The 27865-nt window shown below is 57.3% G+C and overlaps 1 protein-coding gene across 16 annotated transcripts in view; it reads left to right on the plus strand.

Moving 5' to 3' along the window:
• Positions 1–27865, plus strand: part of PCBP3 (poly(rC) binding protein 3) — a 249420-nt gene that overhangs the window by 180478 nt on the left and 41077 nt on the right. For 15 of the 16 annotated variants that reach the window (XM_059164968.1, XM_059164972.1, XM_059164971.1 and 12 more), the window contains one exon: positions 5745–5872. In XM_059164968.1, the coding sequence (XP_059020951.1) occupies positions 5863–5872 (10 nt within the window). In that variant the 5' untranslated portion in view covers positions 5745–5862. Of the gene's footprint in view, positions 1–5744; positions 5873–10042; positions 10137–27865 lie in introns of all 16 variants that reach the window. The other variant, XM_059164966.1, reaches the window with a different exon arrangement.

A 27865-nucleotide genomic window follows, 5' to 3' on the forward strand; every position in this document is an offset into this window, starting at 1 on the left:
AGGTCCCTCCCTCCGTCTCCCTGATACCTGGGCTGGGGGGTGCCTTGGTGCTGCCAGGTAGGGGTGGGAGCCTAGGCTGCGATGGGGGCCGGTAGGGGTGTGTGTGCATCTCCGGTGGCGCGGGCTGCGGGAGCGCAGGCGCTGTGAGAAGCCGTCTGGCTGCCTCGGTGTCCTGCTCCCAGCCCTTGGCCTAGAGAGAGAGCAGACTTTTGCTGACACTTGCTTTCCTGTGTCCCGCAGCACTTGTAGTGTGACCAGCCCCAGGGACCACTCGGGAGTGTATAGGACGGAAACGAGGTGAAGCGGAGCCAAGTGGGGTCTCCCTGCTGTGCGGTTCTTCGAATCCCGGGCGCCTCGCCAGTCGGCCTTCTCGCGGCTTCCCCGTCTCCCCTTGTTTGTTTCGGGTTTGACGCCCAGCGCGCTGTCCAGTGGGGGGACTGTCTGCTTGTCGTGTCCACAACCAGAGGCTCCGGTCCTCCTTGTAGTCCCGACCACGCCGGTACCTTCTTGGTTATCTTCCTCTGTGAGTGTCATCAGAGGCTTGTGTATTTCTAGACCTTTCTGAGGAACTAAATTGTATATGGGTACGTTTTCTCAGTTGGCTCATGGCTTTTCTTTTGATCTGCTCTTTATTATTACCTTCTCTCTACTTCCTGTAGGCACTTTCGGTTATTTTCTCAATCCTTAAGTTGCATCTTTTACTCACTAATTTTTGGCCTTCCTTTATTCCTAATACAGGCTCCTAAGACTAAATTCTTCTGTAAATTGTGCTGTAGCCGCTTGCCACAAAGTTTGGCGGGTTGCAAGTTTAGTGGTCTGGTTATTTTCTAATTGCATTGTCATTCCGTCCATTTCTTACTTAGAAGCTTCTGATTATTATTATTGTTGTTGTTGTTGAGGGAGAACGTGTGTGTGAGCACACTGGCAGGGTGGAGAGGGGCAGAGGGAGAGGGAGAATCTTAAGCAGGTCCACACCGAGCACATAGCCCCATGCGGGGCTCACTACCTGAGATCATGACCTGAGCCTAAATCCAGAGTTGGACATTTAACCAACTGTGCCACCCAGACGCCCCCAGAAGCTTTTTTAAAATGTTTTGTTCGGGGGGATTAGAAAGTTACCCTTTGCTAATGATTTCTAGTTTAATTGCCCGGTGGGCGGGGAGCGCAGTCTGTTGGTTTCATGTGTCCAGCATCGGTTGGCACTTGCTCTGTGAGTTAGAGCCATGCCGGTCGTGTGTTCCGCGTCTTTACTGCGCTCGCGCTGTGCTGCATGGGCTGTTCCTGCGCGTGTGTGGGCGTCTCCCACTAGAGGGACAGTTTGCTGGTCTGGCCTGGGTTCCCTCGTCAGACTGAGTCCCCAGGGATGGGCCCTCCTAGGCTCCGGGTTCTTCTTCACCGCCCTTGGACAGTCCCGTTAGCTCTGGGCTGGCTTACGGGTTAGCCTCCTCGGTTCCCGCCCGGCTTTTCCGCTGTACCTCTTCACCTTCCGTCTGCTGCCGCGCCAGAGCCAGACGGCTTGTGTGAACATATCAGGATTTGTCCCCGGTGTCTGGTGTGCCTCTTTGTCTCAGAGCCCTTCCAGCCCTGCCGTCCACAGACCCACCTGCCCCGTTCTTGCAGAGCCTGAGCAGCCTCCCGAGGCGGCGCCTGCTCTGTCCTCCACACCCACCTCTGGGCCCTCAGCCTCCTGCTTCCTCATCAGCCTCTCCGCACCCGGGCTTCTGGCCAGAGGAGAGCGTGGAGGAAGCCCGGCGAAGGCAGGTGGGGGGGCGCTGTGCCTCCCCGTGTCTGACGTTTCAAACCATCTGGTGAAGCCCCAGCCCTTTGCTGAGCTCGGCGAGCGGCACGAGCTGCGTTTGCCCCATGCACACGTGTGTGAGTGTGAGTGTGTGGGGGTGTAGTTCGCAGCTGAATGGGCTTTTGTCTGGCCTGTGCCAGAAGGGGCAGTGACGTCCCCGGGGACTCATCCGGTGAAGCTGATTCGTTGTGGCGGGCGGCTCAGCAAGACGTTGGAACCTTTGCTCCTGTTGTTGCTAAGTGGGTCGCACAGCGAGGGGGGCCGTGGAGGTGAGGAAAGGAGTCGCGTCCTCACCTCATCTCCGTCCCCTCCTGACACCGGCTGTGTTCGCAGAGGGAACAGCAGCGTGTGGCCTCCCTGGGACTGCCCTCATGTCTCACGTCTAACCACGCGGTGCTCGGCGTCCCCGGCTCCGAAAGCTGCAGCTGCCGGAAGAAGCGGGTCACTGCGTGGACGGCTGCTTTTGTCCCGCCGCTTGGAAGATTTCAAACTCACTGTGTTTCCTGCCCGTTTAGTGACACAGCAGGGCTGCCTGTGATTATTAAGTAAACTAGTTTCCTTTAGATGCTTCTAAGACGATCTGAACCGCAAATGGAATATCCTTTGGTTGAGGTTCATCAATCTCCAGTTTTATCACATTGTTGTCGGAGACCGAGACCGCGGCCTCCACTGTTCCCGTGTTACGTAGCTTACTGAGCTCATAACCCTGCCCGCTAGAACCCGGAGAGCCTCTCGGGGGAGGGGGGCAGTTCTTACTGTTCCATTTGTTTTCTCCCGTGTGACACTCCGTGTTAATTTTGGCATTTCGCTGTCTTCAGAACCGCCCGTCACTGAGTCTGTATCCTGAATGAGTCACCCTTTGCAGAGGCGAAACCTCCTGTTATCCGTGGAAGAAAAGAGCCAGAGGACTTCTGGGGCCGAACGCCTTACAGAAAACTCTAATTACTACCCCGTTTTTCCTCACCTGCCTCCGGCCCCTCCCTGTGCAGCCATTCTGGAAGACTTGCAAGAATCGGCTGCTGTGCGGGGGGCCTCTCCCCTCAGAGGCTTGGGTTCAGCTTTCCTGGCTTTGCCAAATTAGTAACCGCGTTTTCATCCACTTTCCAGACTCCGGTACTGTGCTGACCGCCGTGTTGGTTGGTCTGTCTTCTCCTGACCGTCGAGTCCTTGTGAGTTTGTGCCTTTCTGTTGCGTGTGCTGTAGGCGCCCCTTCTGTAAGGGGGCGGTGACCACACGTGCGTTCCGCGTGTTTCGTGCGAGGGGTCTTTCATTACTTTGTTCTTTTAACTTCTGAGTATTGATTACCTTTGCATGTTTGTTTAATCTTATTTATTTCTTTATTTGAGAGAAAGCGAGAGACTGCACGAGCTGGGGGAGGGGCAGAAGGAGAGGGAAAGGGGAAGCGGGCTCCCTGCCGAGCAAGGAGCCCGACCGGGGCTCGATCTCCGGACCCCAGGACCATGACCTGAGCTGAAGGCAGGTGCTTTACCGACTGAGCCACCCAGGTGCCCCTGCCTTTGTTTTTTTTAAATTGAGTGAATTCATATACCACAAACTCCACACTCTCAGAGCATACGTTTTAGCAGTTTCTAGTGGAGTCACAAAGGTGTGCAGCCGTCACCACTAACTTCAGACTAGAGCGTTTCATCGTCCGAAAGGAAGCCCCAGGCCCAGTGCTAGTCCCATCGCCTGCCCCGGTCCCCTTTCCCCAGCCCCGGGAGCAGCCGTCGACTTCCTGTCTGTGATTCGCCTCGCCAGGCGTCTCTTCTACGTGGGGTCGTGCTGCGTGTGGCTTCCTGCGTGTGGCCACTCTCGCTCGGCATCCGTGTTTGCCAGCTTCGTCCGTGTGGCATTTGAAGGCCGCTGCCTTCTCGCGCAGCTGAGTGACACTCCGTTGCGTGCACAGACCACGTCGTGTCTGTCCCTTCATAAGGGAGAGCATGTGGGCCGTTTCCACTCTGCGGCTGCTGTGGCGACGGCTGCCGTGAGCGTTCATGCGCGAATCTTCGTGTGAACGTACGTTTCAGCTTCACGTGTGGACCCGTAGGCGTGCAGTCACGAGGTCGTTGGTAACTCCACGTTCAGCTTCGTGACACACTGCGAGACTGTTCAGAGGCCACGCCATTTCGGAGTTCCGCCAGCGTGGACGAAGGCTCCGGTTCCTCCAGGTCGTGGCTGACACTTGGATTTTCTGTTTTTCCTCTTCCTCCTCCTCCTGCTCACTCCCCTCCTCCTCACTGTCGTCCTGTTGCTGCTGTTACTGTTATCATCGCTGTCGACTGGGTGCACAGTGCCATCTCCTTGTGGTTTCCGTGTGCATTTTTCTAACGACTAATGGTGTTGAGCATCTTTTTCATGTGCTTGGGCCGTTTGTCCATCTTCCTTAGAGAAACACATACTCAGATCCTTGGCACATTTAAAAAAAAATCACTGTTGAGTTGCAGGAGTTCTCTCTGTGGCCATCTCAGATACATGATTTGCAAGTGTTTTCTCCTATTCTGCAGGTTGAATTCTCTCTCCTGGCAGTGTCCTTCGAAGTACAGAAGGTCTTAACTTTGATTAAGTCTACTTTGCGTGTGTTTTGCTGTTGTGGCCTATGCTTTTTTGGTGGTGTAGCCACAAGACCCTCATTGCCAAATCCAGCGTCAAAAAGATTTTTCCTCACGTTTTCTGTAAGCATTTGTAGTTTAGCTCGTAAGTCTAGTCTTCGGTCCATTTTGACTTACTGCTCATACGTATTGCAAGGCTCGTTGTTTGCGTCTGGATGTCCATTTCTCCCAGCACCATATGTTGCAAAGACGATTGCTTCCCATTGAATCTTCATGGCGTCCCTCTGAAATACTTCCAGTGCTTTCTGATGAATTCCCACTGACCGACCCTAAGACCTAATTCAACAGAGCTGGCCTCTGTGGTCCTCTAGTCAGTAACACATTGAACCTCTTACTGTGTTCGTGTATGACTCACGCCGACGGAGGCTCTGGGTGTCCATACGAAAGACGGGTCTTACTTCACAGCACCTTTCATGGGATTTCCTCGAATTTGGTTTTCTCCAGTTAGTTTCACTTGGAACCGCAGCGTGGTACCTGGATAAGACATTGCAGCTTGGAGCAAAGTCAGTCAGTGCTGTGGTTTATGGGCGAAAGTGGTTACCTGACTGACTCGGAGAAAAGCAAAGACATTGGACATAGGTTTCTCATGATTTTTGGTGCTATGACCCAATTCCAAGTGTTGGGTGCTGTCATAAATAAGCCTTTGAAGGTGTCTGTCACGATAATTTACCGGAAGGTCATAAAGGTACACTTCCGGAATGGAATTGTAACACAGCATCAAGGATAGTGAATGAGGGTAGGTACTTGCGACTGGGGGTTAGATTCCCAGTTTGGGCAACCAAAGTGAATTTGAAAAGTAAAGAGTCAGGACACTTAGACCCAGGGGAAACCGACAGTCGCTAGAAAAACAGCCGGCAGCGCGGAAGGCAGGTCTGGCCGGACCTGCGCCGGGACCAGGGCGGGATGGGTTACACAGCGCGGCGCGCGTCCTGCGAGTGCACGACCGCGTCTGGGTTCGTGTGGAATCCGTGACGGCTCTTCTGAAATCAGTGCAGGGGAAGAAGAGGAAGAGAACGGGACCAGATATTGCCGTAGAAGGTCGACTGTTCATTCTCCTTCCCAAAAGTTGATACGGTTCCACCGAAGCTCTTCTCTCGGGTCCGCGCTTGTGAAGCGGAAGCTTCCTCGTGCTGGGAGCCGCCTCACTCGGGACCTCGAAGCCGGGATGCCCAGGGCGCCTTCCCACTGGCACGTCGTCTCCATCTCCCGCCCGCCCCTTACGTGAATGCTGAAGGCCTGGCTGCTCCTGTCGAATGCAGGAGCAGTTGTGTGGGAGCTCCGTCCCGAGGGACGAGGGCGTGGACGTGCTCACTCACGCACCCTGTGTTCTGTTTCAGGTAGGTGAGCTCCGGACGGAGTCGACTGTCTGTCACCGGTCCCAGCTGAGATGCTCTAGTCTCAGTGAGTCCGACCAGTTGCTGTCTATGGATCTGCTCTGATCCCTCGAGCCTGCTTATGGGGGAAGGTGAGTGACCGTGAAGACGCTCTGTCTGCTTGTCTGTTTACCAGGAACGCAGGTAGCAAAGTCAAAGTCAGCCTGAGGACGGGGAGCCGACGCGATGTGTATTTGACCCTCTTCTGTCTGTGACTTGGTGTCCCTGGGGAGCAGTGCCGGGAAGTTGAACAAAGAAAGACGGCAGACCCCGCGTGTGACCACGTAGGGACAGCATGGTTACGCGTCCCGCGAGAGTGGAAAACCCGCAATGCATTTGGGTTAATATGGAATTTCACGACTGTCACTCTGAACTAACAGCTCCTGGCTGGCTCTGGGGTGGCGACAGAATGGTTTCCATGGCCTTTCCCTTGAATGCTGGAGGAGGATGGGAACCCTTAGAACTGTTTTCCCCTAAGTAGTCCGTGCTTTTACCCCTCCTGGCCCTCCCACCATTTTCTAAAGGATGCTGGGGCGGGGGGTGGACACTGAAGAGCTACGTCTGTTGTCCCCTTGTTGACTGGGTGCCCCGTGAATAAGCACCAGCCTCACGCAGGCCTGTGCTGAGCTCCTGCTGGCCCAGCCCCACCGACAGTCCTTACGCGTGCGCAGGGCTGCGGTGCCGTGTGTGGCTGTGCCGGGAAGCAGCGCCACATACGGATGTGGGAGCCTGTGTGCACGTGGTTTCGGCTCACGTGTGACCGGCGTGTGTTTGTGCATGCGCACAGCAGCACGTGTGCCGGAGTGGGGGTGGTTTGCACAGAGTGTGTGTGTTCCGTGCCTCTGTGCACTCCAGGACCCCGAGGTCCAGACGCTCTGCCGGGCCTTACAGGTTCTGGGCCAGCAGAACCCACTTTCCCTGGCCTCACGTTGAGGCCTCGGGCACCTTCCATGGTGCACATGCCTTGGTCGACCCCAGCCCGGCTGTACCTTATTCTCCTGTGTCTTCACGTCACATAGGCTTTGCTCAGGCCTCGAGGACACGTTTGAGGGTGTTTTGCTTACGTGGAGACACGGCACTGGCCGTTGAGGACGTTTAAGCCGTATATTTACTAATCCAGACTCGCCACACAAGCACCGCTTTGGAGGTAGCGTGGCCGCGCGTGGCCGGCAGAGAAACACTGAGCATCACAGGACTGCCTTCCCAGAGGTTCCCCTTATTCTCAGGAGCAGCTGCTCGTCTGCCCCCACCGGGGGTCTCTGTCTGGGCTTGTTCCTTTGTGAACTGCAGCTCAGCGCTCTAACCCTGCGGCGCCTGACCCAGTCCCCGAGCCTGCGGCCTGTTTGCTCTTTTCCTTGTTCTTCCCACTGAGGAGGATCAAGTCCATGTCAGCCCCCAGGTGTGTCTGTGTGGGCTGAATGTCAGTGACTGGTCACGGTGGCCTTGAACTCTGCTGGATCTGGATGGGAGCCGAACGGGAAGGGTCCTCTGTCGTGACTGACCTGTCCCAGGCTGTGGTCCGGAGTGCGCCCAGCTATGCAAACCAGAGCCCAGGCTGACCGGTTCTTCAAGAGGTACCTCTGGAGCTCAAGCCGGCTGCGGCTCACCGGACCTGGGAGCCGAGGGGACCCCACACAGGGCTTTCTGCCTCTTTTCCAGCCCAGGTAGACGCATGCTGGGGGCCCTGCATTACTCCTCAGCCTGCCCTCTGCCTGACTCCATTCGCCAGGTGCCCACGCGCTCAGTGGTCTGGGCATCTGACCCAGTCTCAGGCACGGGACCTGGCTGCAGAGCAGTGGGTGGACATAAGAGCAGGAAGCCCACAGCCATCCAGGAAGTGACTGGCCACTGAGCCCAACATGTCCCAATGACCCTGCAGCCCGAGTGCCCCCAGCTGGCCAACCCCTGGGTGGTGTGGTGCTCCCAGTGGGGGTCCCCCACCCTATTTGCAGTGCTCCCTCTACCCCGAAACGGCCCAAGGTCACACCCTCAGTTCTCCCCTGCTGCCCCCAGCACCCAAGGTGCCCCCATCCGTTGGTTTCTCTGGACCTCCGGGCTGCACCCTCCTTCTCTTCTGGGGCCCCCACACCCTCGGCCACTTCTGTTTGGCTGGTGACTCTGGTCCTTCCGTCCCTCCTTTGTTCCTCTTCCCTCCATCCAGGCTCTCTCTGCTTCCCCCCTGCACCCAACAGGCCGGCGTGCCCCAAGGCAGTACATCTGCTTGTGGAAACCCCCCGGACTCTGGCCTGGCTGTCACCACTTGCTTACCTTGCACCAGACCTGCCTGTCGAGGGCCGAGGCCTGTGCTGGCCAGACACGGCCCTCAGTGGCACTTGGCACTGTTGGCCGCCTGGTGGGTGAGAGCCAGGTTTCCATGGCCTGAGCTTTAGGACTGGGAGCAAGACCTGTGTGTCTCGGCCGCTCCTTCCCTCGACTGCCCTGGAGTGAGGATGGGTCCTCCACAGAGACCCGCTGCGAGGTGGGGAGTAGCCGGCGGGGCCGGACACTGGCAGGGCTGGCTTCAGGCCGGCTTGCAGCAGCTCCTTGCTTGGCCCCGAGCAGCTGATGTCCCCGGGACTCAGGGCACAGTCGGGCACTGAGGACAGAGCTGCCCCGCCATGTGGAGTGCAGGGAACGGCCGCCGTCACCGCAGTGTCACTGGCCGAGCTTCGAGCACGCGTGTCCTTCCACCCAGGAAGAGCATCTGTAAATAACGTGTTCCGGCAGAGCCAGAGAGGGGCAGGGACAGGTCCACCAAGGCGGGCTGTGGAAACGTTCTTTAATAGAACCGGTTGTTCAAGGTGCCTGGCTGGCTTAGTCAGTCAAGCGTCTGCCTTCGGCTCAGGTCGTGGTCTCAGGGTCCTGGGATCGAGTCCTGCATCGGGCTCCCTGCTCAGCGGGGAGCCTGCTTCCCCCCTCCGTCTGCTGCTCCCCCTCCTCATCTCCTGCTCTCTCTCTCTCAAATAAATAAAATCTTTAAAAAATATATAACAGCTCAAAAACCTGGAAATACCAGCATTCCAGATTGGTTACATTTTTCTACATAAAAATGCATAAAATTTTACGTATAATAAGAATAATAAAAAATACCATGAGGAATGTGAGCATTGTCGTGCAGATTTAAACATGTAGAAAAATATTTCATCCATAATGTTAAATGAGAAAAACAGGACAAATGTGGAAGGTTTGGTCCTATTTTTATTAAGAAAATATAATGACTCACACCTCCTAGACAAAAGCCTGACCAGGTGGGCTCCAGACAGCGCACTCTCGCTGGCGGTCTTTTCTGAGCAGTGACATTACGGGTTATTTTGTGCATTTATTACATGCATTTTCTGTTTTTTCTGCAATGAGCATCCGGTGCTTGTGCTGTTTCAGTTGTCGTCCTGCAGCAAACAAGCCGGCTGGCTTCGGGCGGGCGGGCCCGCGGGCCTCCACTTCCTGTGTCCCTCGTTGGTTTGGAGCCTGTCCTCACAGCCGGCAACTCCCCCCTGCGTCCAGGTTTTTCCCTCTGCTGTCACGGGTCTTACCGTTTGTCTGCGTCCGACTTCATGTGAGCTGGTGAGCTCCGGTGCTCAGTAGAAGGTGGACCGAGGGCGACTGTCTCCTGCCCAGTGACGGAGGTGCCTCCCCAGCACGTCTCGCGGGCCCACGTCTGGCCTCCTGTCGGCGAGGCCCACACCAGAGCCCTGCGTCAGGGGGGCTCTCGAGGACACACGGCGCTCGCGCGTTTCTAGGCTTAAGCATGCAGCTTGCTTCTAGGCCTGGACCGAGCCGCGCTGGGTCACACGCACACGCGCACACGCGCACACTCACAAAGACAAAATGAGGAAAGGACAGAACTTGCGATTGGTGCTGCTTCAGGCACCCCATCCTGCAGTTCTGGACCGAGTGCGTCAGCAGGACCCGCTTTGTGCAAGGCCCGACCCCGGCAGACGGCTGGCAGCAGCGGCGACTGCTCCGGCCCTAGGAGCCGCCTTTCCGCCAGCGGGGCCCACCCACGCCTTCCCTTCCGTGGGCCCAGCGCGGCGGCCGTGGCCCGCAGGCATGCCGATGTGTGCGCTGGCCCCTGTTCAGGGAAGGAGTCATTGAAATGACAGCACATCCGCGCCGGGTGCACCCCTCCAACGGAATGAGGGGAGCTGGGCGAAAAGTAGGTCACATGTGCCCGGTCCCATGTCACGAGGTTTCCAACCTGAGGCCAATGGGATTTGTAGCCTCCTTTGGTTAGGACAAAACCCACTCTGATTTCTCTCCTCTAGCATTTCATCTTCTCTAGACAAGGAGGGTGACCATCTGTCTGATAGCCACATCCAGCCGGCCCTTCCCGACCTCCCAGAGCTGCTTTGTTCTGAGGTAAGGGGGGCCGGGGGCGGCCGCTCCGGCCAGGAGACAGGCCGGGTGTCGAGGAGCGGGGCGTGCACGGGTCCTCGGGAGCAGCCGGCGGGGCCTGCCGAGGCAGCCCCGGTGCTTTCGCTGTGACAGGCAGAGGAAGAGCCTCATGTTCGGTTCCGTCTTAATACTGTGGCTCCTTTTTGGGGATCGAGGCTAACCGTTACTGTGCTCATGTTAAAGCGTTTGTGTGTAGAAAAGTGAGCTTCCGTTGCTGACATGGGGAGGGGTGGGGACGGGGCTCCCCTACGACGTGCCGGCCACCCCAAGGTCTGGGCCCTGTGCTCTCTGTGTGGCCAGTGCCTTTGTGTGCGAGCACCAGCCTTTGTGCTGGACAGGTGAGCTCCTGGCATCCGTTCGTACAAAAGCACCACGGAACCCCCTGGTCAGGCCAGGTTCACACACGCACACTGTGCACAGGGAACGCACACTGTTGCCGCCTGCCCCTTTTATTGGGAAACACTGTGGTTCTCTTATGTATGGGACAGCCGGCAAGTGTGACTCCTTCATGACCTGGGAGACACGGAAAGTATATTTAATTGTGTTTGTAAAACGAACATGAGTTCTGTGGCTTATAAACAACAAACATTCATTCAGTTATTTGTGTATTTCTGTGTGTACTTGGCTGTCCTGTAAATGAAGTAAGATACCGTGTGCTCAGGATCCTTCTGACGGACCTGTTTCGGCAGGTCACGCGTGGGCCGTGCAGTGTCTGCCATGTCTGTGCGATGGGTGCCGCGCGTGCCGTGTTCAGACAAAGAGGCTCTCCTGTCTCGTGTGCCAGGGAGATGCTCCGCAGTAGTCCTCCGGGAGCGAAGTCACAGTGGTATTTGATTTGAGGATGTTCTACAGAAGAAAAGCGTTCGCCTTTCTGAGATGAAAGTATTTAAAATTTGTGTTTTAGGTCGCTTTCTAGGAAACCTGGGCCCGTGGCTACATTCACAGCAGTCAGTGTGAACACATGTGGATCGCCCGGGCTCGGTGTTTTCGGTGTAGGACAGCAGTTGTACCGGAGTAGCCACATGACTTCCCTTCGCGGGACGGCGACCCACACCTCCTTGCCCTGCAGCCTCGGAGCGGTGTTTCTAAAAGGCTCTCGCCCATTTCACAGTGTTTTCCCTGTGGCGGGCAGAAGAGGAGCCTCATGTTTTTTCTGTGTTTTCATTAAGATGGGGCAGAAAATTCCAAAGTTGTTACTGTTCGTGGTTACAAACCTTCTCTTTTGCCTGCGGAAAGCCGCACGCATTCCAGGGCCGTGCTGAACAGCTCGATTTTCCTGCCTTGCCTGGCGCGCAGCCCCCAGACCAGGGTAACGTGTACACACGGTCATCTCGGGTGCGAGCAAGACGGAGACGTGTGAGTGCGACGGGCATGTGTGTTCGTGTGAAATTATAGAGTCAGAGCTGCCCCCCCCCCCCCCCGCAGCTTATTGCCATTGGGGGGAATGAGAGCTGTTGTCTCTGCAAATCAATCCGACCTTCTAGCAAGTGTTATGGGTGTTATTTTCCCTTACGTACTGGAGGAGCAGGTAGTTTTTTTCCCCCAGAAATAACGTAGACAGAGCAATGCAGAGGCAATGGCTGCGTCCCTTTGTACTGCTCGGAAAAGTGTCCTAACAGAGTCCGAGGTGCGGTGCTCCGAACTCGCCCGCACGGTCCCACACTGTACGTGCCTTCTCTTTCCTGCCGACCCGGGAAGAGAACACACGGCAGGTGGGGGGGTCTGTGCTTCGGCCTTGACTCACCTGGAAACCAAAAGGGCTGCTCTGGCATTGGGCCTGGCCGGCCTGCCGTGCTTGGTTCGCCCAGGCCGCGGGCCGTCTCTTTGCGGCTCCCGCTCTGCCTAGGAAGGCGGACACCCACCTCCAAGAAGCAAGGAAGCCTCAGGAAGATTTGGGGTCCCGCACATCCCATAGCTGGAACCTCTGAAAGCACATCTTCATTCTGGCTGAGGTGGGGGCTTCAGAGGTTGGGGCACTAGGGGGCCAGCAGGCCAGCAGGGCCGTCCTTGGGCAGAACTGGTGTGTGTGGGGAGCCTGCTGGGGAGCACCGGCTTGCCTTCTTCCCGAGCACCGGTGGCATGATTTTACTGAATCGCGCTTCTTGGAGAGGGTCCTAGACCGCCATCGCCATCACCTGAGAATTCTCCAGGAGAGGCAGGTTCTCCGCTGCCCCCGGCCCTCTGTCAGAACCCTGGGCGAGCCCGGTCGTGATTTGCCAAACCCTCCGGTGATGCTGACGTCCACAACGGTGTGGGAGCCCCTGGTGCCGATCACACTGGAGTGAGTGTGTGGACGGTGGTCACGCATGACCAGTGCCGTGAGTGTGTGGTCGGGGGCACATCCTCTCTGAGCACGCGTCGGGCTCCAGAGCACAGAGGTCTGGTGGGCACCAGACCCACCTGTGGGGAGCCCCTTGGTGTGGTTTCGTGTTTTATACGGTGTGAAGGTCAGTCCTGACCGTGCTGGAGTCTTACAGCCTGTCTTGCCTGTCGTGTCCAGCATCTCCAGGGGGGCTGGCTGGGGGCCAGAGAGACAGAGCACCGCCAGCGGCTTAGCCGGCTGTGCACACCCTCTTCCTGCCAGGGGCCCCTCCCCGAGCAGGCAGCCCCCACACTAACTTGTGGAGGGGCAGGGAAACCCCCAGAAGAACCCAGGAGGGGAAAAGAAAACGGTGTGTGACTGTGTGTGTGGAGCGCACTGCGGGGTGCAGGAAATGAGGGGTTCGTGATGGGGCCAGAGCCGTGGGGAGGTGGGCTCGGTTTGCCTTAATGACAGTGGCATTTGAGTCCATAGGAATGGAGTGGCTGTTGGTGCACGCTGCTGGGTTCGTTAGCTGTCTGTGCAAGAGAGGCCGAGTTCAGGCTTCACCCACCCAACCCCAGTAACAAGCTAACGGTAACTATAGAAGATCCGTAGAACATGTATGTCGGGTTTTCCAGAACAGTCCTTTCCAGGCAAGGGCACCCTCAGCACAGTGCACACCCCGATTGGCGCCCGCGGAGGGACCGTGCTCACATGCCTGCTCCTCCCAGCGGCCAGGGGACAGTGGCGGCTCGGGAAAGGTGACCGCCCAGGATGGGAGCCACAGGCGCGGAGAAATGACCCTGCGGGTCTTAGGAAAGGCAGACCGGGCCCACCGAGTGCCCGGGACCGCTGCGTCTGGGGGAGGCCCACCTGGAGGGCAGTGAGGTCTGGGCTGGCCACGCCCAGCAGGCGTCTGTGCGGACAGACCCCGCGGCTTTCCCTCCGGGGTCCGTCTCCCCACAGATGTGTGCGCGGTGTCCCCACGGTGCCAGCTGTCAGGACGGTGGGCTCTGTGTGGATGGGAAGCGAGTGGGTTGTCCTGCACGGAGACCCATCGGGTGACGATGGCCAGGCTCCTGGCAGGGCCCACGTCTCCACACAGATACGCGCGTGACACACTGACTTTGTTCCTCAGCCCCAAACTGGAGAAGGGCCAGTGTGGGTGCCCACGTTCGCGGCGGGAGTCCCGGAGAGAACCCGACTGTCGCTCTCAGCAGCACAGACGGCTCTCGGGAGCGCGGCTCTGAGTGCGGGAAGCTGGACACGAGAGTGTGGGGATTGTATCAGGTTGAAGAACAGTGGAAGGCACCGTGGGGACAGTGGCCAGCCGTGCGGGGTGGGCCACTGGGGCTGTAGGACAGGGCAGAGGCGCCTCTCCCAGGTCTGGAATGTTCCATGTCGTGACCAGCGATCAGATGGGTGAGTGCATTTTCAGATGCCCGGGAATTACGCCCATGTGCTAGAATCCAGTCCCAGAGCACACGCAGTGTGATATTTATGCAAACCGAAGAGGCAGTGTGTGTCCGCAGATGCTCAAGAAAGGGTCGCATGAGAGCCGCTCCCCCTCGGGGGCCGGGGCGTGCAGGTGGGCTCTGTTCCTCTGGCCGCAGAGCCCCTGGGGCCTGCTCTGTCGCGCCCCTCACACCTCGGCTGGCCCAGCTCTGCTGGCATTTCCTTGCCTTGGTGTTTTGTTCTTTTTACTGGTTTTGAAAGGGAGTCCGCTGCTGTTAGAATCAAATCTTCAAAAAGCCGCTGGCCTGGTGACCGGGAGTTGTGTATCTTTGACTTTCTGAGCTCTCCCTCGGGCTGACGTGGAGGACGGAGGACGCAGGGCCGGGAGGCGTTCCTGCTGACCTGCCCCCCGCTGTGTCCACAGCACTGCCTCGGGAGCAGCCGCCTGGTCCCTGGGCAACGCCAGCGCCCTCTCCTCCTGCCCCTCCCCGTCCTGTGACGGGGCCACAAGAGACCGCGGCAGAGCGGGAAGGAAGCCCGGGGCCGCATGTCCTGTGAGGGGCCCGTGTGGGCCGGGTCGGCCGTGTGGGCCGGGTCGGCCGTGTGGGCCAGCTCAGACCCTCCCCGCCACCAAATGTCAGGCTCTCAGCAGCAGAGTCCCCGCTTAACAAAGCCCCTGTGACACAAGCCCACGACTGGACAGCCCGCTCTCGCTGCTCCAGAGGTCCGGCTGTGCACGGATTCATACACCTGCCTTTGCGCGTTGGCAAGTAGGTCAGAGGTCGTCAGTGTCCACGTCGTTCCCTGGCACACCCTGAAATCAAAGCAAACCAAGCCTGGGGCACGAAGTCAAAGCCGCGGGCAGCTGTAGGTTGGCAGGATTAAGGGGCCATCAGGGATTGAAGCCCGGGGATCAACGCTCAGCAGCAGCAGCGTCAGCTCGGGGGAGGGGCACCCATGGTCAGTGAGGTCACGGGCTCGGGGAGGTCGGTGAGGTCACGGGCTCGGGGAGGTCGGTGAGGTCACGGGCTCAGGGAGGTTGTGGCCGGCCGGCCCCTGCTGAGGCTGCACCCGGCTCCCACACCAGGCCACAACCACTCAGATGCCCAAGGGGCATTTCAACTCCCCCTTCGGTCCCCGGGGGTGAGTCTGGCACAGGGAGGGACCACCCCAGCGGTCGGGCCCTGCTCAGGCTCCCTCTGGCGTGACCCTTGGTTGGCTCCCGCTGTGTGGGACACGTTTCCAGGTAATACTCCTTCCTCGGCTCCGCAGAGAGCCCGTGTGGGCAGGTCCACCCCTGCCCCCCGCTGTCTCCTGACCCATCCCCTGCCTGCCCTCCAGGCTTTCCAGGACACTCAGGGGCCCTCCTGGGCAGGCAGCTCACCTGGCGGGGGACACAGGCTGGAGGCTCCGGTGGCCAGACCACGGTGGGAGCGCGTGTGCCCCGCACAGCCTGCCCCCTACGTCCTAGGCTGCCCGCCGCATGTGCCCTCCGCATCATCGAAGATGCCTCCAGGTCAGCGGTGCCAGGTTCGGGGTCCGAGTCACGCTGTGCACAGGATTTCAGTCTGGCTTCCTGTAGGTTTTAGTCATACTTTAAACTTGAATTTTTTGTCTTTTTCGTTTTTTCTCTAAGTTGCCTTGCTTTTTCCCCAAAGCTACTCTTGTTTAATGTTTAGTTCTTTGCTGTGGTCCCTTCATCCCACGGGGCTCGTCTGCTCCCGGCGCCCGGTGTCCCTGCGCCACCGCCCTTCCTGTGCCCCTGCGCTGACCCGTGCTGTCCTGTGGGCGGTGTTGTCTCCCCTCCCCCACCGGCGTTTCTGCCCTTCGTGTGGGAAGGGTCTTTGTGCTTTTAGTGGCGTCACTTCTTTTTTCAGAATTATTCTATTTTTAGCAGATGTCACTTGTCGTGTTATAACTGTGTTATTATCAAAATATGAAGACATTGACGGGGCACCCGGGTGGTTCAGTCGGTTAAGCTCAGGTCATGGTCTCAGGGTCCTGGGATCCAGTCTGCGTCGGCCTCCCTGCTCCGCGGGGAGCCTGCTTCTCCCTCTCCCTCTGCCGCTCCCCCTGCTTCTGCTCGTCTCCCTCTCTCTTTCTCTCTCTCTCTCTCATTAATAAGCTTTTTTTAAATCTTTAAAAAAATACTCATTGAACGAAATGACGTACTCCACTAACAACAGCTTACTTTTCCACATAGTCAAGAGTGATGTGTGATTTTGCCTGTGCTGTTGGGTGAATTCTCTAACAGCGTCGGTCCGTGTGTCCGGGAGGCCGGCCGGCGGGGCCCCAGGGGCCTCAGGGCTAGCGCGGGGCAGTGTGGGCCCACTCGGGCCCCACAGACTCGCTGCCTGTTGCACGGGCAGCTGCACGAGGACGGGCTGGGCCGGGGACAGCTGTCATCTGGCTGCACAGTTCTGGGCCCTGAGGTGACGAGGCTGCTCCTCCGGGCCCCGGGCCCTTCTGCTGCACACCTGTGAGCAAGGGCAAGCCGCTCGCGGCTGCTGGCCTCCGGGTCCCGTCTGTGCACCATACGGTTGGTGATTCTGTTTGCGGGGCTCTCCCGTCTCCGAGCCTGCGAGCTCCCTAGTCCTCTTCGGAATGAGCAGCCGGCCCTCACAATAAGGGAACCCTTCACCGGTGCACCCCACGAAGACACCTACTGAGGAAAAGGGCTCTGGATGGCTCTTGGCAGAGCGGGTGCCCCACCCTGGGCTGGGCGGTGGGCTTGCCCCCCTCGGCGACAAAGATCCTTCTCTCCGTGGGGCGTGAGAGCCCAGGCTGCAGAGGGGGCTCCGAACACCTCCTCTGGGGTTTGTTCCTGTGCCTCTGTGGATGCCTCCCGCGCCCTCCCTGCCAGCCATTCTGCCTCACCCCTGCGCCCCGGAGCAGGGCTTTGGACTAAGCGAGGGCTGACCCTAACTGGCTCAGAAGGAAGAGGGGCAACCCCGAGGGGCCCTCCAAGGCCGCACGGTGACCTCCCCTCCCCCCGGGATGCTGTGGGCGAGGTGCACTACTGGCTCCCGTCCACAGAGCCTCAGACCTGGCAGAGGAGGGGGTCCCTGGCTCCCCGGCCTCTGTTGTATTTACCTAATGTTCTTCCCAGGTTCTCAGTTTCCTCGGTCTGACTTACCACTTTATTATAATAAAAGCTGGAATTAGGAGCTCCGTGTCCTGCCTTCTCCCCAGTCAAAAATGGTCACGAGGACACAGACGTGGGTTTGGGGGGATACATGATCTTTCCCGGAGGTGTTTCGGCTTCTCCTTGTCACACCGGCTGGGGGGCTTTGTCGGTGGTCTTTTGAGGGCTGGGCGCCCCAGGCTCTGTCTCGCCCACCCTAGCCGTGAGCTGCAGAGTCTGCCCTGCGGGGCTGGGGGGACGGGCCTGCCCCCGGGAGAGCCTGGGTCAGCGGCAGGCATCAGTGGTTCCTGTTTGCGCGGTTGTGCGCCGCCTCCTCGAATTGTACGTCGGGAACGGAATTCCTTCTGCTAAGTACGCAGTCTCCAAGAGTAGCCCTCGCTCGGGTATCGTGTTGGTCGTCTTGTGTCGCTGCCCTGCTTGTTAATACTTGATCAGAATAAGAGAATTTCTAGCTCGTCAGAGGCACGTGGAGCCCCTCCCGGGTGGGCCAGCAGAGTTGTGGGGACAGGGGCTCAGCCTCCAGCGGCCTCGTGCTCACTGGCTCTGGGAAGTGGGGTCTGGGTTGTGTGGGAGGGTCTGCCGGGCTCCCGTCCCACGGTGACTGCGGTCGCACTTTGCTCACCACGGAGGACACCCGCGGCCGTCGGGCGCGCTTGCTAGCCACCTGCGCTGTGCCCACATTTCCGGGAGTAGCACGGATGTGACTTCCGAACGGAGCCCCGCGTGAGCACACGAGCTGCACAGATCTTCTGCCCCATGGGGGCCGCTGTCCTCTCTGGTCGGTCGACAAACCATGACTCCGACATCCTGTCAGCCCTGGTGGAGCCGTCCGTGTCCGCAGCCCTGTCCCCCCCGCTCGTGTGGGCGGTGTCTTGTGCGCTCGTCTCGGTGACGACCACAGCCCCGAGTTTATTGCGGGGTGCGGCTCTGGTCTCGTATCCCCTCGCGAGGGCAGTGGAGCGGGTGTGCGTGTTGGGGCCCCACGCTCTGCTCCCCGAGTGTCTGTGTGCCCAGACTCTGTCGTGTCCTGACGGCCTGCCTGTCACCTCCTGTGCCCCCACCTCACGGGCAGACTTTCTCGGAATAGGACTCGTCACTTCGTTCTCTTTCTTAGGGAAAGTCTTGGCTGCTCTCGGCCTGATGAATTTTTCACCTTCATTGTGACACCAGCTTGTCTGTAGAACTGAGTCTGCGAATCAACCTGGGGAGAGTGAACATCTTACTTATTCCGCGTTGAGTCTGTTAGGTCGTCTTTAATTTCTGATGATAACATTTTACAGACTTCTCCATAGAGTTTTCACACGCCTTTGTTTGGATGTATCCTGGTACTTTTATGTTCCTGTAAATGGTATCTTTTTAAAATTCATTTTCTAGCTTTTGCTGGTAGCCACCGTGTTACACTCACCCACGCCTTCTTAGTTATTCGTAGGTTATTCTGGGCCTCGTGTGCCCTTCAGGGTGTGGCGGCTCCACCTTGCCGGCCTCTTGCGGTGTCACTGGGCACATGCTGGAGGAGGCCTGCCTACCTCCCGGGTCTCTGAAGTTCGGGACATGCAGACCCACCGTGGGGTAACGCAGGCAGCTGTGCCATGTGCGCGCAGGTCACAAGGCCAGTTACTAACCCCGGTGCCTGGATCATCGCGCTGTGCCAGGTGGGACGCCCCATCACTACCGTACCTCAGGAGTCGGGTCAGGTGCCGGCATCGGGTCACCATCCTGAGAGTGGACGGGGAGTGGGTGGTGTCGGGAAGCACAGCTCTGTCCTCACTGCTGTCCGGTGGCCGAGTCCCAGGACATCAGGAAGGGGGTGCTGTTCCTTGACTGGCACCTACAGAATGTGGGTCCACAGGCCCCTCGGGTGGGTGGTCCGTATGTGTCTCTGTCTTTCTCCTGGCCTCTCTGGGCCTGATGTGTCCAGGCCTGCTTCTCCCTGTGGTCTCAGACGTCTGCCAGAGACCGGCTGGGTGGTGTCCCTGACCAGGCCAGGGCAGGAAGGGGGGACGTCCCCTGTTGGCCTACTGCAGCAGGAGCACAGGGCCGTTCCCCAGCCTCTGCCCCGCTCACATCTCCTGGACCCTGAGGCCATAAGAAGCTGTCCCTTCCTCCCTCCAGAAGAGGAACTTTGGGATCTCTAAGCAATCTGCAGCATTTATCTAGAGGGTGAGGTGCAGATTTAATGTTGATTTTCAATCTTTTGGGTTGGCGGCTGTCTCCGTCCGTAGGCCAGCTTCTTCTCCGAGCCGAGAGCTCCTCAAGGACTGTGCTGCTGTCCTGCACCCTGCCCAGCACCTGGGGAGAATGCAGTGTCCGGTTGCATGTCACTGCTGAGGTGGCCCTCCCGCTGTGGCCCCAGGGTCTATGGGAAGGTAAAGCGTGCAGACAGACTGAGCACGGGCACTGGACACACAGAAGCCAGGGCTCTGTCACCGTTGGCCTCGGGGAGGGTCAAGGTCGCACGCGTCTTGTCACTGCAGGATGGGTGGGGGTGCCAGAGACAGCACCAGACACGGGTCTCAGGAGTCCTGCCCTGTCCCCACAGCAAAGAGGTTCTAAATCTTGAGGGGCGCCCTTGAAATAATGACTGGAGCGTTTGTAAGAGCTACACCCCAAGGTCGGCTGTACTCTGGGCCCAAAGGGAAGCCTGAGGGACCTCGACAGCCCTGGATGAAACCCACACAGCATGCGCGCGAGAGAAGCTTTGCAGCGTCCTAGACGTGAGGCCAACACGCGGTGGCCTCCAGAGCAAGGGGGCGGGTGCGCAGACTCCCCAGCCCCATCCCGTGTGTCCACCTGGACACCTGAGCGATGAGCCTGCGGGCCGCGTGGAATGCTCACCGATTCGGGGTTGCGTAAGCGCTGACCGTCTTCGGATGCAGAACGCTGACTGTGACTGGCAAGAGCATGACATTCCTGGGTGCCCCCGCCCCTCTGGCCTCGAGGCCGTCCACTGCATGGTGAGCCTCTCGAGGAGCACGAAGCGGCTAATAGGCTCTGTCGGTTTCTGCTGTCCTGGCCTCCCGCAGCCTAACGGGGCACTGAGCTGTTAAACACGATAAATCAAGCCTGCGCTCGTCCCTCGAGGTCCCTTCCATGGTCCCCTGCCCCCAGACAGCTGAGGCCCTGGGTGGAGCCCCAGACAGAGCACCACTAACGGGGCCACAGCAGGGCTGGCGGCTCGCCTGGCGTCCCTGCGGGCGCGTGGGCACAGCTGGAGGTGTGCCGGCCCGGCCCGGGGCTGCTCCCTTCCTGGGTAAGGGGCCACGGGTTGGGAGGGCGCGGGGGGAGTGCGCCGAGCGAGCCTGGCTGCTGTCGTGAGCCCCGCAGACAGAGGCACAACTCCTGCTACTGTGTGCCCGCAGCCCTTCCTCTCCCTGAAGGGACCAGCCTCGCTCGGGCCGGCGCGCGCCGCTGCCGACTGCCGCACTCCTCCCTTCGCGCCTCAAGCACCCGGCGGGGCTTCTCTGTTTGCCCAGCATGAGAACTGTCTAGTGGTCCGGCACGGGGGCTCCGGGACCAGCTTGTCTTTCACTGTCGTGTACCTGCTTTTCTCGTAAAAGAGGTGGGAACGGCCCCCTAGCGTGGGCCCAGGGTGGGTCTGTGGAGTAAAAGCGCAGGACACGGGTCTCGTCCCCACCCTGCTGCTGTCACAGCTGTGCCCTTCGTTAGCACCGCACTTCAGACTTTATGTATTCGTTTGAACGGAGAGTGTGTGAGTGCGCACGAGTGGGGGTAGGGGCAGAGGCGGGGGAAGCAGGCTCCCCGCGAGCAGGGAGCCTGATGCGGGACTCGATCCCAGGACCCTGGGACCATGACCTGAGCCGAAGGCAGAGGCTTAACCCACTGAGCCCCCCAGGCACCCCTGACAGTATTAATTTTACTAGAATTCTATTGATTTGAATATTCTTTCCAGAAAAAAATGATTAAAAGTTTACCAGAATTTCTCTCGGCAGCACTGATTATGAACAGATTTTGCCAGTTCCGCGACGAGTGCTTGGGCGGCTGAGTCAGTTAAGTGTCCGACTCTTGGTTCCAGCTCAGGTCACGGTCTTGGGGTCGCGTGACTGAGCCCCACGAGGGGTTCCGTGCTCCCTGCCAGCGCAGTCTGCTTGTCCCTCTCCTTCCCGCCCTGCCCGTCGCCCCGCTCCTGCCCAGTCTCTGTTGTCCAGATAAATGAGTAAAATCTTTTTTTAAAAAATGGAATAAAATATGCCTACCAACTAACATTGCGCTCAATGGTGAGAGACTAATGCTTCCCCCACATCGTTAGCAAAACAAGGGTGTCTGCTCTCGCGGCTCTGTCCGGCATGTGCTGCCAGCTTTAGCCAGCTCAGGCGGGAAACAGAAATGACAGGCAGACGGACTGGGAAGGAAGAAATAAACCTGTCTTCTGTTTGCAGATGACATGATTGCCTGCGTCGAAAATTCCATTAGGTCCACAAGAAACTCCTGGAACCACTAAGCAGGTTCACCTGTTTAGGAATGAAAGGTCGGCATAGCAAAGTCAGTACTGTTCTGCAGACGCCAGACCCAGTACCGTATACGGGAGCTCCAAAAAGTTCGATGCTTGCTCCGGCTCTGACAAGGTGCGCACGGGACTCTGTGTGCTGAGAACTACGGAGTGTCGGTGAGAGAATCGAGGAGGAGCAAGTCAGAGACGTCGCGTTCCCACGTCTGGGCGCTCGCGTGGCGAAGACGGTGATGTCTCCCAGACAGGTCTGTAGGTTTATGCTGTTCCTGTCAAAGTCCCAGTGGGAGTGTTTATAGATAGAAACAAGATGATGTTCTGTGAAAACAAAAAGGAACTAGTTAACCCAAGACTACTTTGAAGAACAGTCAAGTTGGAGTGACTTTAGGACACGGTAACGGTATAGTAATCAAGATGTGCAGGTGGCGGGCACCTGGGGGCTCGCTAAGCCTCTGCCTTCGGCTCAGGTCATGATCCAAGGGTCCTGGGATCGAGCCCCACATGGCTCCCTGCTCCGCGGAGAGCCTGCTTCTCCCTCTCCCACTCCCCCTGCTCGTGTTCCCTTTCTCGCTGTGTCTCTCTCTGTCAAATTAAAAAAAAAAAATCTTCAAAAAACAAAAACGATGTGGAGGTGATGGGCAGACAGGCACATCCGTAGATGGAACTCACCAAGGGCCAGGGTGCGCCCTCATGGGCGTGAGCGATGATAATAAAGCTCTTTAGTACACAAAGGGTAGTCTTCTCAAGAAATGGCATTGAAGCTATTGGATATGTCTATGTAAACACTAAAACGAACCCAAAACAAACAAAAAAAACAAAAACCCCTCGACTTAAACATCATAGCTTATGCAACAGTTAGCTCAAAATGGCAAAGATCTGAATGCAAAACGTGAAACTACTCTTTAGGAGAAAATATAGGAGAAAGAGTCACATCCGTAAAAGATAAAATTCAGCCATTGACCTTTGTCACAGTTAAAGCCGTTTGCTTTGTGAATGACTCTGTCGAGATGCGAGCAGACAAATCAGGAGCTCAGAGGAAATCTGTGTAAAACACGTTCCAGCAAAGCGTGTGAGTCCCCACGGTACGGGGAGCACTTCAGCCTCATGGCAACAAAGCGAGCTGTCCGGTCGCAAAATGCCAGGGGACACGGGCACGTTTCCAAACAGGGTGAGTGGATGAGAAGTGAGCCCATGAAGCTTCGAGGGGCAGCAGGCGAAACCCCAACGAGGTACCACGACTGCCAGTGAAAGCGGCTCGAGTGAAAACGCCCCCGGCCCAGGTTCAGGCGAGAACACAGGGCGGCGGGGCTGTCTGCCGGCGGGCAGGGGCCAACGGCGTGTCCGTTTCATTTCGGGGTCGTCGGACACCGCACGTGCCATCCAGCAGTCACACTTTTGGACGGCCACACGGATGCGTGAGCACTGTGGTTCCAGCTGCCTGATCTGTGATCGACCGAACCCAGAAGCAGCGCAGACGTCCTCGGCGAAGGGCCTGGCTGGACTGATTCGTACAGAGCTCTTGGAATGACAGACGGTAGTGGCTGCCTGGGGTTGCAGAGAGCAGTGGGGCTCTGGGGCTCCTGCTTTGGGAGTGGTCCGAGAAACCCCGCGTGAGGGAAGGTCTCACAGGCCTGGGCGTGTGCGTGTGCGTGCCCCCCCCCCCCCCACCGACAGCTGCGTACGGTTCACAGCACCTTCCCAGGGCGGCTGTTGTGGCAGTGCGTGGGAGTGACGGAGGGACGCACAGAAGCCTCGTGCCGTTCTTGCAGCCACCATGGATCCAAGATCACTTCGGGATCGCACACACGCGTCTCTACATCAGATTGACAGTTACTCGGTCTGCAAAAGGACTGTGTAAACAGATCAAATGCAAGTGAGAGATGATCAGAATGTCCTAAAAGAACAGTGGAACCTACGTGCGGTCGACAGACACACGGACTGCACCGGCGAGGACCGAAGTCGTGTCACGTGAGCGCTAATCAGAAGGCCGCTGGAGAGGCGGCAGTAGTGCCAGGCCAGGCGGGCTCAGGACACGGAGCGTCACCAGGGGTAAGGAGTGCATCGTGTCAGCGTACAGTGACCCGCTCCCCAGCGGCCTACCGGCCCAATGTGTGTGTGCTGAGTAACAGGGCCCCCAGGACTCGAAACCAAGACTGACAGAATGGAAAGGCGCAGAGACAGAGCTGTAGTGAGACTCGGAGACTCCGAGTCCACCCTGTCGGGCAAGGCGGGACAGGCGGACGGACGGAACGTCAGCGCGGGCAGAGACAACGAGCTGGCCCGGTCAGCTGGGTCTCGGTGGCCCGGACAGGATACCGCCCCCCCCAGCAGCCGGAGGCCACACATCTCCATGTGCACGCAGACGTTCGTAAGGGGGACCATATTCTGTGGAAAACATAAAGGACTAACGAGTTTAAAACAACTGAAATCCTGTATTTTCTGAGCAGAGCAGAAAAAAACTAGAAATCAGTAACCAAAGGTAACTAGAATTCTTCCAAATACCTAAAAATCAAAACATACAACCTCTCAGTAATGTGCTGGTCGGGAAGGGAGTGCCCAGGGAAGTTGCAAAATATCTTGAACTGAAAGAAATATTTGTATTTATCAGAACTCGTCGGACACAAGTAGGTGAGGACCTCCAGAGAGATCTGTAGCCTGAACTGCCCACGCGAGGAAGATCTCCAGACAGTAAGGTCCCGCCTTCAGAAACGAGAAGAAACGAATGAGAAAAAGCAAGCAGGAGGGAAGAGCTTGCAGGCGGGCCGACCCCGGAGAAGGGCAGGGCGGCCCCGAGCTCCAGGAACTCGGAAGCGGGGAGGCGCTTGTTCGTTCTGTCTCCCAGGGAGGGCTCCTCCGGGGCGTCTCTGCATGCTTCCGTTAGCCTTAACGAGACTGTTCCTTTCCGAGTGTCGCCTCCACCCTCCAGCGGGAGCTGCAGGCTTACAGATCGAGGGGAGCCTGGGCTGAGGGGACAGATAGGGGACGGGTCCCCCGACACCCCCACGCCCTTCACCGCCTGGCCCACAGCAGGCCCTCGGTGACCACGTGAACGAGTGAAGAGGGAGGGCCTGCGAGGTCGTTGGATGTTTCGCGAGTGTCCACGCTTGGAAATCATGGAATTCTGGTTTCAGAATGTCCTGTGGGACCACGGAGACGGACCTGGGCTCAGGGCTCAGCGTTCGTGTTCACCCGAACTTTTAGTAGCTGCTGAATTCACGCTGCCCTCTCGGAGGTCTGGGATGGTGCTAGGAACTGGGGGCTCCGTGTCGAGTGAAGAGGATAAAGCATCCCCTGCCCGCAGGGTAACAGCCCCCAGCTGGTCGGGGAAGACAGAGCCCAGGAGAGACCGGGTGCAGGCAGAGGACTGGCTGGGAGCACCCTCGGCGGAAGGCCCCGGCAGCGGGCACACTCAGCCTGTCCCGGGAAAGCAGGCAGCGGGGCCGGGGGTCTGGCAGCAGAGCCCTTGCAGCAGTGCTGTGGGAGGGAAGGAGCCCGGGCGGAATGACACGGATGACGGGACGATGCCTGCGAGTTTCAGGAAGGAGATGGCGGCCTGATTTGAGGTTCTGGAAGGTCACTGGTGATGTGTGGGGAGACATACCCTCCACATAGCCCAGTGACGCGGCCAGCCGGTGACCACAACGTGACCGTCAGGAGGCCGTGTCCTCTGCTCACTGTGTCCAGAACCAGTGTCCTCTCCCTGCCCTGGGAGAACCAGTGCAGAGTCTGTGCCTCCCAGGGCACGTGGGACGGGCCCTGCACAGGAGGCCTTGGGCTCCACCGTTATGGGGAGGGCTGGGGGTCCTTCTTCCTTTCTGTGATATCTGGGGGGACAGTTGCATCACCACCACAGACCGGGGCAAAGAGATAGACACCATGTGGAGTTCTCAGAGTTATGGGTACATTCCCTGTGCCCCCAAACACGCCATCCACACCCAGGGTCCCTAAGCTCTGTGGAAGGGGACGGCACACGACACCCGCTGGCCAGGCCCCGTCTCCCAGCACAGCCAAAGCCGAGTTGACCTTAGAGATTCTCAAGAGGTGTGTCTGCCGTATCGCCTGCTTGCCCAGGACCACTCAGCTGGTGAGGCGGGCACCGGGGAACGGGCCGCATGTGTGCGCGTGTGAGGGCAGGTGTACACAAGTAAACGGGTACGTGTGTGCAGTGAGTGTGTGTCCGTGAGTGGTGGGTGTGTGGGTGTGAGTGTGTGGACAGATGTGTTGTGAGAGTGACTAGGTGTGTGGGTGAGTGTGTGAGTGTGTGTGTAGGTGAGGGCATGAGCGGGGACGCGGTGAAGGAATGAGGGGCGGCTCTCACTCAGCATCGAAGCCAGGGACTCGGTCCGAGGACTTTCCGCCAAAAGGAGCCGCTGAGCTGTTGCTGTCGGACGCCTTTCACGAGTCCCATCTCCTCACAGTGTCCGAAGAGGTCTTTTGTTGGAATTATCTGATATCGGCTCGCTTTCTCTTCTGTGAATGGAGCGTTGCCTGGTACGGTCTCAGGTCAAAGCAGCTGCTTTTTTTTCTTTTAATTAAATTCTGTATTTGCGGTAACTTGATTCCCGCGCCTTTGTAAGGACTCACCCAGAGGGATTCCGCGCCCCTTTCCTCAGTTTCCCCAGCGCCAGGATGTTGGTGCCGATGCAGAACCTCGCACCCCCCCCCACGTATCCCCAGGCTGCCCCCCCAGAGCCACAGGTGTCGCCCTCCTGTTCCTACCCCGTCCTCCACCCTGGAGACGGACAGTCTGTTCTCTGCTCCTGCAACCGTCGTGTCCAGACTGTTGTGTAAGGGAATCCCACAGTGTGTGACCTTGGGGGATTGGCTGACTCCCCTCAGCCCGATTCTCTGGGGGTTCATCCGGGCTGCCGAGTGCATCGTCACCTCTTCTGCTTTTTGGCCAAGGACTTCTTTCCCGGTCACAGCTGTACACGTCCCCTGTCCCTGTGACTGGTTAAGCAGTCGCGGGTTGAAGGTGCTTCTAGTTTGGGGCAGTTAAAACGAAGAAAGCTGCGGTGAAAATCACATACAGGTTTTTCTGAGGGCGTAGATTTTCATTTCTCTGAATGAATGCGCATGTTTCGTTTTTAAGACACCGTGAGACTGTTCTCCAGGGCGGCTGCACCTGCTAGGTTCCCGCCAGCCGAGTGTGGGACCCGCTTCTGCGCATCCTTGCCAGAGTGTGGGGTGGCCGCGGTTTTCCCTCGTAGCCGTCCTCACGGGTGTGTGCTGGAGCCGCATGTGCCCCGAGGCGCGTCTCCCTGAGGGGTGACGGCGTCCGGCACCGTCTCGGGGGCTCATTTGCCATCTATATATATATATAGATAGATAGATCTTTGGTGTAATAACCATATTTGTTGCCCATTTGCTAATTGGATTGTTCAGTTTTTTACTGTTGAGTCTGATCATTCTTTATATGTTTTAGAAATTAGCTCTTTGTCAGAAATGTGGTTTGTAAATACTTTCTTCCAGTCTGTGGCTTATCTTTTCATCCTCTAAACATGATTTTTTGCAAAGCAAGGTTTTTTACTCCTAAAACATTTGATTTACCAGTTTTTCCTTTTGAACAATGTGCTTTTAGTATCAATCCAAGAATTCTGCCCTGTTCTGGATCTTTAGAATTTATTTCCTTTTTTCCCCCCAGAAATTTTATAGTTTTACATTTTATGTAAGTTGATAATCCATTTTGAGTTAATTTTTATATAAGATAGGAGGTTTAAGTCAAAGTTATATCTTTGCCCATGGACGTCCAACTGCCCAGCACCATTTGTTGAAAATGTCATCTTTCCTGCATTGAACAGCATTCACGTCTTTGGCAAAAATCATTTGGGCATATTTATGTGGGTCCATTTCTGGGTTCTCTGGGTTCTGTTCCATTGATCTGTGTGTCTCTCCCTCTGCCAGTACCACACAGTCTTGATTACAGTAGCTGTGTAGTGAGTCTTAAAATTGGGGAGGCTGATTCCTTTGACTTTTTCTTTCTTTTTCAAATTTGTTTTAGCTATTCTAGTTCCTTTGCTTTTTCATATAAATTTTGCAATAATCTTATCTATATCAGTAAATTTATTGTTAGATTTTGATAGGAATTATGTTAAAACTGTGTATCAACTTGGAGAGTTGACATCTTTTTACTGTAATAAATCACAGTTCATGAACATGGTATATCTGCCCATTTATTTAGATTTTTTATTTCTTTCATAAACACTTTGTGGCTTTATCATGTAAGTGCCATACATGTTTTGTTAGGTTTATACCTAAGTATTTCATGTCATCTGCAAGGAGGGACAGTTTTGTTTCTTTCCATCAGGGTACCTATTATCTCCTTT

The sequence above is a fragment of the Mustela lutreola genome, chromosome 2 (assembly GCF_030435805.1).
Source record: "Mustela lutreola isolate mMusLut2 chromosome 2, mMusLut2.pri, whole genome shotgun sequence".
Lineage (NCBI taxonomy): Eukaryota > Metazoa > Chordata > Mammalia > Carnivora > Mustelidae > Mustela > Mustela lutreola.